General features: G+C 44.7%; 1 protein-coding gene across 1 annotated transcript in view; it reads right to left on the bottom strand.

The window, feature by feature from the left end:
• LOC144768501 (fer-1-like protein 4) overlaps window positions 1-16,169 on the bottom strand; it is a 936,890-nt gene that overhangs the window by 385,906 nt on the left and 534,815 nt on the right. Inside the window, exon 25 of the mRNA XM_078652210.1 lies at window positions 334-468. Within this exon, the coding sequence (XP_078508336.1) occupies window positions 334-468 (135 nt within the window). The remainder of the gene's footprint in view (window positions 1-333; window positions 469-16,169) is intronic.

Genomic DNA, 16,169 nt, shown 5'->3' on the forward strand with positions numbered 1-16,169 from the left:
AAGGGTGGCACGACATACCAGTGTCTGGCAATACTCTGACCAAGATACTCTCAAATGCTCTCAGATAGAGTTGTTGTACTCGGATGTTCCTTTACCAAATCCCAAGTAACATAACTACCATAACTACAAAGAGCACTCCAATGTAACCATTGAATGAATCACAGTCTTCACCCAGAAAACAAAATAAAAACTCCCTGTTTTCATTCATCCTTCTCCTGGGAGATACTTTGCCAGCCTGCTGGCCAGGTTGCAATATCAGAAACACAATCAGATCAAGATGAAGCCTCATGATAGACAAATGGCAGAGGTTTACAAACAGAATTTCATACTTACAAATTTGTCATAATCAAAGATATTGATGACAATGACAGGAGGGTCATTTGCCAGGTCTTCTTTATTCCCGTCGATCACAAGCTGGTCAAACATAAGAAGCTCATCCCACATGGGGGTTAATGTCTCATCCAGTGTCTGGGCAAACAGAAAGTACAGGTAAGGCAAAGATGGATATTAACATGCTCACACATTAGTTTTCAGATCCTGAGAAAATGCCAATAGGTGAAAACATATAATTTAGATATACTTTCTAATGAAAGATGACATGGATCTTAGTATGCTAATCCTCATACCGCATACAACAGAAGAACATCAGAACTCCAAGTGCTTTCATGTTGACCAGAATTATGTGGATAGAAGAACATTTAACAATGGGGTCAACTGGCCCACCAATCCTTGATGATGCCTTTCCTGTCTTAAAATAAGTGAGAAACTCATGGATTGTTTTTGATGACAAACAAACTAATAGCCGTGACATCTCAAAATATAGAATTTTGTTTGGGAGAAAGACAGGAAATTGATTGTGGGAATCATAATATTCTCTTGAATTACTTGATATCTCAATATGTAAACCTTCTTGTAGATATAACATTTATTTAATGCTTACATAGAAAACGGAAGCAGTGTGCAAAGTTTGTGAATTAGAGAGTTGTTGTTTGTTGTTTCATACATAAAGTTGATGAACATACATACAGAGTTGACAGAACCCTTTCTGAAGGCTGCTGGGCGCGAAGGGGCTACTAGGCCAAATCGTACTGTTTGACGCCTTTCATTCCTACTGTCCCAGGACCCACCCTACTATGGACCCTGAGCAACTGGGCCAAGTACCCCTTCTGGGCTTGAATCTCGATGGTAGTTATAGACGAGAAGTCAAAGGCACCTTCGAGGGCTTGGGGGGAGGAGTGAAGATACACATAAGTGAACACGACTCATAACTCAAATTAAAAACAGTATGAACAATAAATCAATGTCCAGTCAAATACTTGTTTTTATAAAAAAAAGAAGTATTTTATTTCTAACTATACACACACGCAAAGTAATAACGCCATTCATTAGCAATACAATATTCTCTAGAGGTTAGGGCGCTAGTTGTTGTCAGGCAAATCCCTGTCTCGCCCTCCTTCTTCACTTACAGCATGGTCAGGGCTATTCCCCATTCAGTGGTGACCACATTCAGGGTATGCTTACTAGTAGGCCGTACTTTTGACTTCTTAGAATTAAATCAAAAGTGTTTATGGTGCCGAAGCACCATTAGCAGCGAGTCCCCACGCGGCCCCAAAGACCTGGCTCAATGAAAGCGTTCAGTGGTGCAGAGAGCGTCTTTTTCATGGGCGCTTCTGAGTCCTGATCCTGTTCGGTGAAGATGGGCTGCTCACAGCTTAAACAACAGCACTCCGTAGATTACCTCGTGTGAGAAGCACTACCGGATCATTCAAGCGATCGGAGCTACTCCTGCTCAACCAACAGTAATTTCTCCCTAATGGCGGATGAGGTGAATTTGATCCTCTGCTCCCAACTGGGGTTCCAATGAGAGTGTAATGTCATCAGTGTTATCCTTGTGGTCCTCAGAGAATCTGTCAGGTGCAGTTTGCAGTTGGCGGGCTTGACCATATGGTCACAGCAATTTTCTTCCGGTCTGGACAATGACCTGCAGTCTTGGCCACGGTCATACCGACAGACCTTCCAAGCATATGTGGTTGCCAGGGACACAAGGATGGGCATGATCCCCCACACTATGGCGACCCATCTGGGCATACAAGGTCTCCGATTTCAGCAGACACAAGTCTCACGCTCCTGGCCCTAATAAATTAAATGGTGGGCGCTTCTGGATATGGGGTCATTGGGGCAAGTTGGCACTCCTTGCATGACTTAGATCGTGGCAGCCCTCTACTAGCATATAACGGTCGCCAGACTACTCTGGCACATGGGCAGTGACCTGATCCATTTGCAGCTGTTCCCCTCACATCTCGCTCAGGGAGTCCTCTTAGAAGGCGTTCCCACTGGACCTTGCTCTCTCCGACTCTCTCCTTTCTTCACACGGCACACTGGTCTTGGCAAGCAGGCAGGCTGTGATGCTCCAGGGCAGGTGATCTTGGTTTTCCCTGGGGGAATTCCCCTTATCCATCAGGGAGACTAGCAGCCCTTGGCTCCCAGTCATGGCCACAGAAGTCTTGCAGCACTTCCCCACCTCACACAGCCCAACAGGCTGGTTTGAAAATGACAAAATGTGGGCTCTCAACCTCAACTTCTTATAGTCCTTTTCCAGATGCCCAAATGTGATTTAGGGTCTGAGTCAGAGTAGGGTCTGAGTCTTTGAAGTTTTATTTTGGGCTTCTGCTTCTTTTGAAGTGTACATTGCTCCTTTTCGTCTTTCCTCCAGAAAGGATGTCTATCACAACAGGCAAAAATCCAAAGCCAAACAAATGCAAACAAATCCTGGGGAAACCACACAATGAAATAGGACATCAAACACAAAATAAATATTATGACAATGGGAAGGAAATCAACAAATTCTGGGAACTAATTACCTTGAAAAAATATGTAGAAGTACAAAGGATTCCAAGAGGCTTACATATCACTCTTATGCCAAGTCATCAAGACACAAGTGGAGAACTATTACAGGAATGGTGCGACCACATCCTAGGAGCCTCAATGGGCCTAATTTTAATTCTGTTTAAACATACAGAAAAAGCACTAATACAAATCAAACAACAACTTAAGGATTTGGAAGAACAGTTGGAAAAAATGTACTTATTAAAAGAAATGAAAAAACTGAGGGAAGACATTTTGTGTAAAATTGAAAAACATGAAGAACAGGTCAAACAGAGAAAACAATCGAAATTCCAGAGAGATAAAGAAGACTATGATCAAGGAAGAATTTTTACCTTTGCTAGGAAAGTTGACTCAATAAAGAAAAAAGAACAACTAGATACTACAACAAGGGATTACTCCAGTTATGATTCACTTACAGATGAATAGGACACTTTACATCGCATACGTTTACAACGCATGCGATTACAACGTGGTTGTTACAATGACCGCGTTGTTACATCGCAGTACATCACAGCACAAGTTGTTACGTCGACTTGCTGTAGGGGGCGTGCTGGACTTAGGAATAGTATAATGTACTATTCCAACTCCAGAGTGAGCAACAGTAGGGAAAGTGTTGGAATAGTGAATTATACTATTCCTTATGTTAGCGGGCCCCTACAGCAAGTTGATGTAACGACTTGTGTTGTAATGTACTGCAATGTAACAACACGGTTGTTGTAACGGCCGCGTTGTAATTGCATGCGTTGTAACACATGCGATGTAATGGCTATTTCCCCTTACAGATACAGATCTGTGGGGAAATGAAGGAAGTGTAACCACATCAGGAAAGATCAATCAGAAAAGGACTTTTTAATGGAAATGCGTTGAGCGCTCTAACAACAGCAATGGAACAAACAGAAATCTGTGGGAAGGGGAAGAGGACGCAGAAGAGGCGCTATGGGAAAACAAGGAGAAGCCACAGGGGACAAAGGAGAAACAGATGTACGAGTCCAAACAAGGGGTAGTTCCAGAAAAATCAAGAAATAATTACGGACACAACACACAAATTGAGTGTCATCAACCTCTCTGAAAAACCTTTGACAGAGGAAGAAATACAACTAATAAAGAAAGGCCTTAATTTTTGTCCCATGGGCAGGAGAAAGTGGAAAAAAGCCCAAATCATATTTCTTTCCCCTCTAACCACCTGGTAACACAATAGACAGTTTTCATGATATCATTATTCAAGAACTGTATCAAATAGAAAACTGAACCTGCAAGAATAATCTATCCTCAAAAGAAAGAACCGCTCTCAAACGATTACAAGAAGATGACACAGTCGAATTGAAACGAGCGGACAAAGGAGGAAACATCATAATCTTACATAAATTTGAGGGATGAAACCTGATATGAATGCCTTACATCCAATATGATGAAGGAAATCCAGAAACATCTACAAGAAAAGCTAAGGGAGTGGCTGGATCAAAATCTCATAGATGAAGAGGAGTTAAAATATCTAACTGTGGATCAACCAACAGTGGCAATGATATGTTTCTTGCCCAAAATTCACAAGAACAAGCGTTATCCCACAGGAAGACCTATAGTATCAGCAAAAGGGTCAATCTTGGAAACAATATCCAACTATATAGATTTCTTCTTGGCACCTCTGGTTAAGGATCTTAGCTCATATTTGCAAGACACAACAGACCTCTTGCAGCGATTTGATGGAGTCCCACGGCATTCAACCTACAAGCTTATAACAATGGGTGCAGTGTCACTTTACACAAGTATAGAACATAGTGTTGGGTTAAATGCCTGTAAGTACTTCCTTGGAGAAAAGAACATTAGTTTCCATCGACACAATAAAATGATAATGGATATGACAACCATGTGTCTCACCAACAGCAGATTCATATTTAACAAAGTGATCTTTAAACAAACAAAAGGCACAGCAATGGTATTTTACTTTTCCCCAAATTATGCAAACCTGACTATGGGTTGGTAGAGCAAAAACATGCTTGGAAAGTGGAAAATGACAAATTCATGGACAAAATCATAATGTGGTCATGATTTATCGACGTCTTATTCCTCATCCCTATTTTGAAATACTCAATAAAAGCACAACAAATTTAAAATACACATATGAAATTAGCTCAACATCAAGTAATTTTTTGGACATACAGATCGATGTACTGAACATTACAATTCCAACAACATTGCTCAGAAAAGAAACCTCTACAAATGCAATCCTGCATGCTGAAAGTTTCCATCAGAAATATCTAAAGTGGAGCATCCCCTATGGGGCTTTTCTAAGAATTAGTAGAAACTGCTCATCTGATATGGAGTTTGATAAACACAGTTGAGACACACAACAACGCTTTAACAATCGGAAATATCCTGAAAAAATCATTGAGGGAGGCTTGGAAAGAGCAAAAACTGTAAAGCGAACACAAACTTTACAAGGAATGAAGAATAAATATAAAGATGAAGGTGACAACAAGAAAATATGATTATTAACAGCTTACTCAGCTGAAACAAGCAAACTAACCCAGATATTAAAAAACATTGGGGATTTTAAAATTGGATTCAACAGTGGCAGCATTAATGGGAGACCATCCAAATATCACATACAGAAGAGTGCGCAACATAGGAGACAATCTAATTCATAGTCACTTCAAGGCAGAACATCAAGACACCTGGGTAAGATACAGTGGCTTTTGGCCATGCAAGAAGTGCAAAGTGTGCAAGATAGCGGTGCAGAAAAAGGAATTGATATTGGAGAATGGCACGAAATGGACAATAAACCAACATATAACATGCAAGAGCAAATTTGTAGTGTATATAGTGGAATGTCCGTGTAAAAAGAAGTACATTAGAAGCACAAAAAAAGAATTTGGAGCACATAAGAGCAACAACAAATAAAGATCTTAGTACTGCCCTCGCAAACCACATGAAAGAATATCACAATAGCAACTGGGAAGAATTACAATACTTTGCTGTTGAACAAATATCAAATCCTGAAAGAGGTGGAAACTGAGAAATGTCTTTGACAGCAGGAATCACAATACAGGTTATCAATGAGAACTCTTAGTCCTAAAAGTTTGAACCAGGATGAAGAATTTTATGTGCATTTGTAATTAAGAATAAAAGATATTCTATGTCTTATATCAGCATGTTAAATCAGAAATCTACCCACTAGAGGTAAAAAACCAGGCAGAATTGACAGTAAGAGATAAAGAAAATGAGGACTGAAATTGTATATTCATGTCAAGAAGATATACAGTGGTGAGCCATCAGAGAGATGTTAAAATACCAAAAATACAAATAGCATGGTTTAATAACTCAGAAGACAAAGAACACATGAGAACTGATATGGCTCATTGGATAGCAGAGGATAAGAATAAATCAGAAATAATTTCCAAACTTTCAAAAACTACACCAAGTGCCGACTTTGTCAAAGGAAGAAAAAATAATGATCCACCTGGAACTAAAAATATAAAGAAGAAACACAGCTCACTAGCGGGCTAAAAAATAAGATGCAACAATATGAAGATACTGAGATCATTGATAAAGGCAATACCACAGACTTGCCTCAAATCTTTTATTAATCAAAAACTTTTATAAATGTTTCTATTTGTTAATAGAATTTTAACTCTTCACTGTAGCACTTTGGGCACTCATTCACTTTACTTACAGATGCACTTTAAAATATTGCATGTAGTCACTTTAATTGAATTTGACTACATGTTCCAAGAAGCAATGAGGTGGAACTGGAAATGAAATCAGTATTAGAAATAATTAATGCCCCAACTTTTATTATTGTTCATCCTGTGATCAAGGTCTCAGGAGGAGACCGAAACGCATTGGGCGTTGTATTTGAGTTTTATATAGCGCTGGCTAGACCCGGAGATATCAGATCCACAAAATTACAAAATAACATCAGTTACAAGTAACATCAGTTACAAGAAAACATTTCAAGAGCGTCGGAAGACAAAATAAATGGAGCTTAGAAGGGTAAGGGGGTGGGGTAAAGGTGTATGAGGGAGAAAGGATGGAGATCGGTTGGATGGAGAGAAGAAGGAGAGTCTGCCCAAAGTCTGGCTGGGTAGGTGATGGTCGAGGGGGAAGTCCACAGCCAATCTCCTCTATAGTTGTCAGGTAGCTCCACCGGGCATCAGTCAAGCGGCTAGGTCTCAATGAGAAAACAATTAGAGAGCAAAGAGGAGGGATAAATGGAGCGTAAAAGAGAAAGTGGGTGGAGTAAAGGGGTTGGAGGGAGAGTACGATGGAGAGACGAAGTAAGGTCTGCCCAATGTCCGGCTGGGTAGGTGACGGTCAAAGGGGTAGTCCACAGCCCATCTCCTCTATAGCTATCAAGTAGCTCCACCGGGCATTGGCCAAAAAGCTAGGACTCCACAGTCAGAGGTAGGTTCACAGATTCGGTATTGTGTAGGGTAGGCCGTATGGGGGATGTGTTTGAAGTCCGTTTTTTTCTCAGAGGAGTAGCACAACGTGGTAGGGAACACTGTGGCAGCCATCTTGGGATCAGGCAAGGGATTAACAGGTAGTAACAGTGAGGGCTTAAGAACTTGCTTGCCAAAAGATCATGGTGACTCTCATGCCCCTCATTACAGACCTGACCTTGGGGAGCATTCATAGAAAACCAAAAGAATGTAGCAGCAGCTCAGCGTGTGAAACACGGACATGCTCAAAATATGTAAATTAGATGGGAGCCATCACCATTTCAAGATTGGCAATTATGGAGAGGCAACCTCCACACTGGCGTACACAGACACGAGCAACCTCAGCTATTTATCAAAAATCGTCATTGTGCTGGAGATCTAGCAACAATGGTCACTTTTAAGGCATTTCCAGCATTCTTTAGTCACATTCCGCCCTAGTGGGCAGTGTTTAAATATGCATTTCATATCCAACATTGGGCAGGATAACTAACCAATATCAATACGATATAGTGTTAATGAAAATGTATAGAAACACATGTCGATTTGTCAATATTGAAAAAATGTTGGATATGAAATGCATATTTATACACTGCCCACTAGGGCGGAATGTGACAAAAGAATGCTGGAAATTAGGACATGTGATTAAATACATCAGCACAGAAATGAAACTCTATAATAATATTAAAGCAAAGAAAAGATTCTCATTTAAAAAACTGTTGTATGCAACAGTAAATAACCTACTGCAATTCTGTTATTTGTGTTGTTTAATTTTGTTTAAACTTATGAGTTACACAAACAGCGAAAGTCTGTTTTCACTATTATCTGTTTTGGAAACTGTCACATGTTTATTTAAACGTATCACAAAGCTTCACAGTCACTCGTGAGCAAGGGAAAACTTTCCCGAAACGCGTAGAGTGAAGATTGCCTTTTAAATCTGCTTAAATAAAAAGGCTTCCTGGAATTGATGAGTGTTCGTGATTTACTGCTGCCAAAAGCGAAGGTATTCTGAACTTGATTAACAAGGTTCGCCACCTTTTCACGAACTGTTGTTGGAAGAGGCTGAGGCATGGCGCTGCTTGGCGGCTGCTGAGCGTAATGATTTTTATATATATATATATATATATATATATACAGTCCAGCCGCAGAGTATGCACCACCCCGTTAACGTGGGGGTCACGGCAGTGAAGTAGCAGCCGTACATGGGATCGAGGACGGGCCCACTCGTGGAGTCCATACAGGACTTGATTGTGTGCTTTCCGCACTACACTTCCCAGAAGTCTCATTGGAGCCTCCCATTGGCGGGTGAGTTATATGAAATTGGAGAAGTGTAACGGGTGCGCACACCGCTTCCGTTAAAGCCCCTGAAGAGAAGCAGATGGAGCTTCGAAACGCGTTGGGCAGATCCATTACGGAGCGGCGTCTACAAGCGGATCCCCGTCCTCACCTACACATAAATAAAGCTGCTGCTCGCGTGCTACTCATAAGGTGGACAACCTTGGAGCGTGAATCTATATGCGGCAGTCCAGCCGCAGAGTATGCACCACCCCGTTAACGTGGGGGTCACGGCAGTGAAGTAGCAGCCGTACATGGGATCGAGGACGGGCCCACTCATGGAGTCCATACAGGACTTGATTGTGTGCTTTCCGCACTACACTTCCCAGAAGTCTCATTGGAGCCTCCCATTGGCGGGTGAGTTATATGAAATTGGAGAAGTGTAACGGGTGCGCACACCGTTTCCGTTAAAGCCCCTGAAGAGAAGCAGATGGAGCTTCGAAACGCGTCGGGCAGATCCATTACGGAGCGGCGTCTACGAGCGGATCCCCGTCCTCACCTACACATAAATAAAGCTGCTGCTCGCGTGCTACTCATAAGGTGGACAACCTTGGAGCGTGAATCTATATGGGGCAGTCCAGCCGCAGAGTATGCACCACCCCGTTAACGTGGGGGTCACGGCAGTGAAGTAGCAGCCGTACATGGGATCGAGGACGGGCCCACTCGTGGAGTCCATACAGGACTTGATTGTGTGCTTTCCGCACTACACTTCCCAGAAGTCTCATTGGAGCCTCCCATTGGCGGGTGAGTTATATGAAATTGGAGAAGTGTAACGGGTGCGCACACCGCTTCCGTTAAAGCCCCTGAAGAGAAGCAGATGGAGCTTCGAAACGCGTCGGGCAGATCCATTACGGAGCGGCGTCTACGAGCGGATCCCCGTCCTCACCTACACATAAATAAAGCTGCTGCTCGCGTGCTACTCATAAGGTGGACAACCTTGGAGCGTGAATCTATATGCGGCAGTCCAGCCGCAGAGTATGCACCACCCCGTTAACGTGGGGGTCACGGCAGTGAAGTAGCAGCCGTACATGGGATCGAGGACGGGCCCACTCGTGGAGTCCATACAGGACTTGATTGTGTGCTTTCCGCACTACACTTCCCAGAAGTCTCATTGGAGCCTCCCATTGGCGGGTGAGTTATATGAAATTGGAGAAGTGTAACGGGTGCGCACACCGCTTCCGTTAAAGCCCCTGAAGAGAAGCAGATGGGGCTTCGAAACGCATCGGGCAGATCCATTACGGAGCGGCGTCTACGAGCGGATCCCCGTCCTCACCTACACATAAATAAAGCTGCTGCTCGCGTGCTACTCATAAGGTGGACAACCTTGGAGCGTGAATCTATATGCGGCAGTCCAGCCGCAGAGTATGCACCACCCCGTTAACGTGGAGGTCACGGCAGTGAAGTAGCAGCCGTACATGGGATCGAGGACGGGCCCACTCGTGGAGTCCATACAGGACTTGATTGTGTGCTTTCCGCACTACACTTCCCAGAAGTCTCATTGGAGCCTCCCATTGGCGGGTGAGTTATATGAAATTGGAGAAGTGTAACGGGTGCGCACACCGCTTCCGTTAAAGCCCCTGAAGAGAAGCAGATGGAGCTTCGAAACGCGTCGGGCAGATCCATTACGGAGCGGCGTCTACGAGACGGAAATCCTCATCCTGGGATCCTCACCCTCCGCCTGGGACGACTCCTGGTGGCCCCCCGCCCTGGGCAGCGCACCCAAACCCACAGACCACGCACGCAACCTGGGCTTCATCCTGGACTCCTCCCTCTCCATGACCAGACAAGTCAACGCCGTCTCCTCGTCATGCTTCAACATCCTGCGCATGCTACGTAAGATCTTCCGTTGGATCCCCACCGAGACCAGGAAGACGGTCACCCAGGCCCTCGTCACCAGCCGTCTGGACTACGGCAACTCCCTCTACGCCGGAACCACCGCCAAACTCCAGAAGAGACTCCAGCGGATCCAGAACACCTCAGCACGACTCATCCTGGACATCCCCCGCCGCAGCCACATCTCCGGACACCTGAGAGACCTGCACTGGCTCCCGGTCAACAAGAGAATCACCTTCCGGCTCCTCACCCACGCACACAAAGCCCTACACAACCAAGGACCAGGATACCTCAACAGCCGTCTCAACTTCTACGCTCCCAAACGCAAGCTTCCATCGACCAGCCACGCCCTCGCCGCCGTCCCCCGCATCCGAAGAGCCACCACAGGAGGAAGGTCCTTCTCCTACCTGGCCGCCAAGACTTGGAACTCCCTTCCGACCCACCTCCGCCTCACCCAGGACCACCTCGCCTTCAGGAAGCAGCTCAAGACCTGGCTGTTCGAGCAGTAGCGGACCCCCTCCCCCCAGCGCCTTGAGACCCTCCGGGTGAGTAGTGCACTATACAAATGCTCTGATTGATTGATTGATTGATACGAGCGGATCCCCGTCCTCACCTACACATAAATAAAGCTGCTGCTCGCGTGCTACTCATAAGGTGGACAACCTTGGAGCGTGAATCTATATGCGGCAGTCCAGCCGCAGAGTATGCACCACCCCGTTAACGTGGGGGTCACGGCAGTGAAGTAGCAGCCGTACATGGGATCGAGGACGGGCCCACTCGTGGAGTCCATACAGGACTTGATTGTGTGCTTTCCGCACTACACTTCCCAGAAGTCTCATTGGAGCCTCCCATTGGCGGGTGAGTTATATGAAATTGGAGAAGTGTAACGGGTGCGCACACCGCTTCCGTTAAAGCCCCTGAAGAGAAGCAGATGGAGCTTCGAAACGCGTCGGGCAGATCCATTACGGAGCGGCGTCTACGAGCGGATCCCCGTCCTCACCTACACATAAATAAAGCTGCTGCTCGCGTGCTACTCATAAGGTGGACAACCTTGGAGCGTGAATCTATATGCGGCAGTCCAGCCGCAGAGTATGCACCACCCCGTTAACGTGGGGGTCACGGCAGTGAAGTAGCAGCCGTACATGGGATCGAGGACGGGCCCACTCGTGGAGTCCATACAGGACTTGATTGTGTGCTTTCCGCACTACACTTCCCAGAAGTCTCATTGGAGCCTCCCATTGGCGGGTGAGTTATATGAAATTGGAGAAGTGTAACGGGTGCGCACACCGCTTCCGTTAAAGCCCCTGAAGAGAAGCAGATGGAGCTTCGAAACGCGTCGGGCAGATCCATTACGGAGCGGCGTCTACGAGCGGATCCCCGTCCTCACCTACACATAAATAAAGCTGCTGCTCGCGTGCTACTCATAAGGTGGACAACCTTGGAGCGTGAATCTATATGCGGCAGTCCAGCCGCAGAGTATGCACCACCCCGTTAACGTGGGGGTCACGGCAGTGAAATAGCAGCCGTACATGGGATCGAGGACGGGCCCACTCGTGGAGTCCATACAGGACTTGATTGTGTGCTTTCCGCACTACACTTCCCAGAAGTCTCATTGGAGCCTCCCATTGGCGGGTGAGTTATATGAAATTGGAGAAGTGTAACGGGTGCGCACATCGCTTCCGTTAAAGCCCCTGAAGAGAAGCAGATGGAGCTTCGAAACGCGTCGGGCAGATCCATTACGGAGCGGCGTCTACGAGCGGATCCCCGTCCTCACCTACACATAAATAAAGCTGCTGCTCGCGTGCTACTCATAAGGTGGACAACCTTGGAGCGTGAATCTATATGCGGCAGTCCAGCCGCAGAGTATGCACCACCCCGTTAACGTGGGGGTCACGGCAGTGAAGTAGCAGCCGTACATGGGATCGAGGACGGGCCCACTCGTGGAGCCCATACAGGACTTGATTGTGTGCTTTCCGCACTACACTTCCCAGAAGTCTCATTGGAGCCTCCCATTGGCGGGTGAGTTATATGAAATTGGAGAAGTGTAACGGGTGCGCACACCGCTTCCGTTAAAGCCCCTGAAGAGAAGCAGATGGAGCTTCGAAACGCGTCGGGCAGATCCATTACGGAGCGGCGTCTACGAGCGGATCCCCGTCCTCACCTACACATAAATAAAGCTGCTGCTCGCGTGCTACTCATAAGGTGGACAACCTTGGAGCGTGAATATATGTATATATATATATATATATATATATATATATATATATATATATATATATATATACACATATATATATACATGAAACAAAAATTCTCTGCGGGAATCGCAGAAAAGACGAGCCACACCAGATTGCAGTTCAAGTTACGCGGGTTTATTCAGAAGCAGACAAAAGGACGACGCGTTTCGATCTCAAGCAAGATCTTGGTCACATATATATATATATATATATATAAAATGATTCACTAAAAAAACGAAGGTTTAAGGGACATTATAGTTAGGCTTATATTTAACTAGAGAAGTTCAGCAGTTATAGTTACCTGAGCAGACAATTCCTTACGGCCCCACAATGCACTGCTTATGCCCTTACATATTTCATCACTCATGACATGCTCAGAGACGTATGACACCTCAAATGACATCACTGATGACATCATCCCGTGAGTGTAAGTGTTTTGTAAACGTTTCGGAGACTTAAAGATATATTCTTGGATACCGCATAAGTTAAATTATTATTCTTTCTGTACTAGCAATTAGCCATACTATTTCTAACATATCTCATCTGCGTGGCTGTGTGACTGCCTGTATCAGTGTGTGAGTGGATGTCTGAGTGGTTGTATGGATGTGTTGGTGGGTATGTGAGCAGCTGGATGGGTGGCTGAGTGGCTGTTTTGGAGAGTGAGTGTGTGTGTGAGTGGTTGTATGGTTGAGTCAGTGGGTGTGTGAGTGGCAGCATAGGTGTGTGAGCGGGTGTGTGAGTGGCTGTGTAGGTGACTGAGTGGTAGTGAGAGTGGCTGTATGGCTGAGGAAGTGGAAGTGTGAGTGGGAGTAAGGATGTGTGACTGGGTATGTAAGTGGTTCTGTGGGTGTGTGAGTGGGTGAATGAGGGTTGTGTGGGTGAGTGAGTGGCTGTCAGTGGCTGTATGGGTAAGTGAGTAGCTGTATTGGTAAGTGAGTAGCTGTATTGGTGAGTGAGTGGCAGTATGAGTGGCTGTATGGGTGAGTGTGTGGGTGTGTGAGTACCTGTATGGGTGAGTGAGTAACTTTGTGAGTTTCTGTATGGGTGATTGAGTGGATGTGTGAGTAGCTGTAAGGGTGTATGGGTGGGTGTGCAAGTGCCTGTTTGTCTGTATGGCAGGATTTGTGGGTGGCTGTATTGGTGAGTGGGTACATGAGTGGCTATATTGGTAATTTAGTGGGTATGTGAAATGTAGTATGAGTGAGTGGATGTGTCAGTAGCTCTATGGATGAGTGATTGGTTGCATGAGTACTAGTGCTGGTCTGTGAATGGTATGCGAGGGGTTGTGTGGGAGTAGATGTATGAGAGGTCCTATGTGAGTGTGAGTGGGTGTGTGAATGGATCTGAGGATGACATCATCAGTGATGTCACTGACCATGTCATTAGTGATGTAATATGTGTGGTCATAAGCAGTGCATTGCGGGGACGTAAGTTATAGTTAGCTTAGGTAACTATAACTGCTGAATATCTCTGCTTTTGTACGAGTGAAATGTGAGCCTAACTATCATGTCCCTGTAAGATTTGTTTTTTATAAGTGAACTTCCAAGTTTTTTTAAATTCTATTTCCTAACTATAACGTCCCTGTAACCTTTGTTTTTTTGCAATTAATTTTTTAGGTTTTTAAAATTCTATATTGTAACTATAACGACCCTGTAACCTTTGGTTTTTTAAGAGAATGTATAAGGTCTTTTAATTTGATTTCTTAAGTATAACCTGTAACCTTTGAGAGTGAATATGTGAATGAGTGCATGAGTGTCTCAGTAAGTGTGTGAGTAAGTGGGTGAGCTTCTCGATGGGTGTGTGAGTGGGTGTGTGAGTATCTGAGTGGAGCTGAGAGTGGATGCAGAACTGTTCTCTGTGTGTGTGAGTGGGTGCATGAGTATCTGAGTGGGTCTGTGAGCAGGTGTGAGAGTGTCTGAGTGGGTTTGCGAGTACATCCATGTATGTGTGAGTCAGTCTGTGAGTGAGTGCATGAATGCCTGGGTGGGTCTGTGAGTGGGTGAAAGAGTTTCTGAGTGGATGCATGAGTGTCTGAGTGAGTTTCTCAGTGGATCTGTGAGCAGGTGTGAGAGTGTATGAGTAGGGAGCGCCACCCCCATGGCTGGCTCCTGCTGTGTCCTGTGGTGCTCACCCCTGGGATATAGCTGTTTGCTTTGAGTTGGCGGGAGCTTTGAACGCTCCTGCTAAGTCAGAGCAAACACAAACTTCGCTGTCAGCAAGTGAGAGCTGTGAAATAGCTCCCACTTGCTGGGAGAGAATTTTTTGTCTGTTTCCCTGCCTGCTGTCAAGCTGGCAGGGAAACAGACGAAAGTATTGCTCTCACAGACAGGGACTTGGATGTTTAGCAGCTACCTGTCTGTAGGAGCAATGCCGGTGTTTAGTAACCCCTGACCATGGTTGCTCAATTCTGTTTTAATGTTATAAATGTTTTAGGTTGCCTAATGAAGTCAAAAACACAGCCGTGATCAAAGACATAATGGACACCTTGCGAATTTGCACATTTGGTCGTTATGTAGCCAATTAATGAATTTGATGTTGTTGTTTTTTTAAATGTCTCTTTCATGGCTGTATTTACTGCTGAATAAAGAATATTATTATTATTAAAACAAGCGCAGGAGCCCACACTTGGTTTTTTTTGCCACCAATTTGCAGGAAATCGTTTTTTAAAATAAATGCTGTTTTGTCCTGCCAGACCAAGGCTTCCTACCCTGCCCCCTTTTCTTTTTTTTCATCTTTTGTTTTGAGGACTCAGCTGAAGCAGAGTCCCAAGATGGCTGGCAACACTTCCTGGTTGAAGTGTTGGCAGCCAATCAGAGCTTTGCAGATCTCTGCACAAGCTTGTTATTATTCGTGAATTAGCCTTGGTGGTAGATACGCAAATTTGGATTTCTTTTAATTTCTCACAAACTACTGAACAGAGTTACACCAATTAATTGAAAGTGTGATCTTCGTGATCAAATCTACCTTTCTGCCAAATTTGGTGTAATTCCGTCCAGCGATTTGTGCTGTAGTCGTGTGCAAACCTCCTATGAGAAATAACATGAGAAATGCACTTTTTTTTACCCCCTCCCCCTGTTTTTCATGGCCCCTCATAACGAATCACCCCAAATCTTTCCATGCCCAACAAGAATCACAAAGGCACACTTCTTTCCGAACAATTTGTTAAGAACAGCACCGGGAATATAGGCATGTCAAAAAACGCTTTTCCTATGGAAGCATGGTCCTTAATATAACTACCTACTAGTGACCGCCAGTAGGTAATACACACACATATATATATATATATATATACACATATTTATACATATATATCTATATATAGATAAATATGCACAGAAATGATACAATCGGTGGAGTTGGGAGGTCTCCAAAGTAGGTTAGTAAATAGAATTTTGTAGTATGTGAGTAGTACTACTGCAATACTACTTTACACCCCACAAAA

The sequence above is a fragment of the Lissotriton helveticus genome, chromosome 7, assembly GCF_964261635.1.
Source record: "Lissotriton helveticus chromosome 7, aLisHel1.1, whole genome shotgun sequence".
NCBI lineage: Eukaryota > Metazoa > Chordata > Amphibia > Caudata > Salamandridae > Lissotriton > Lissotriton helveticus.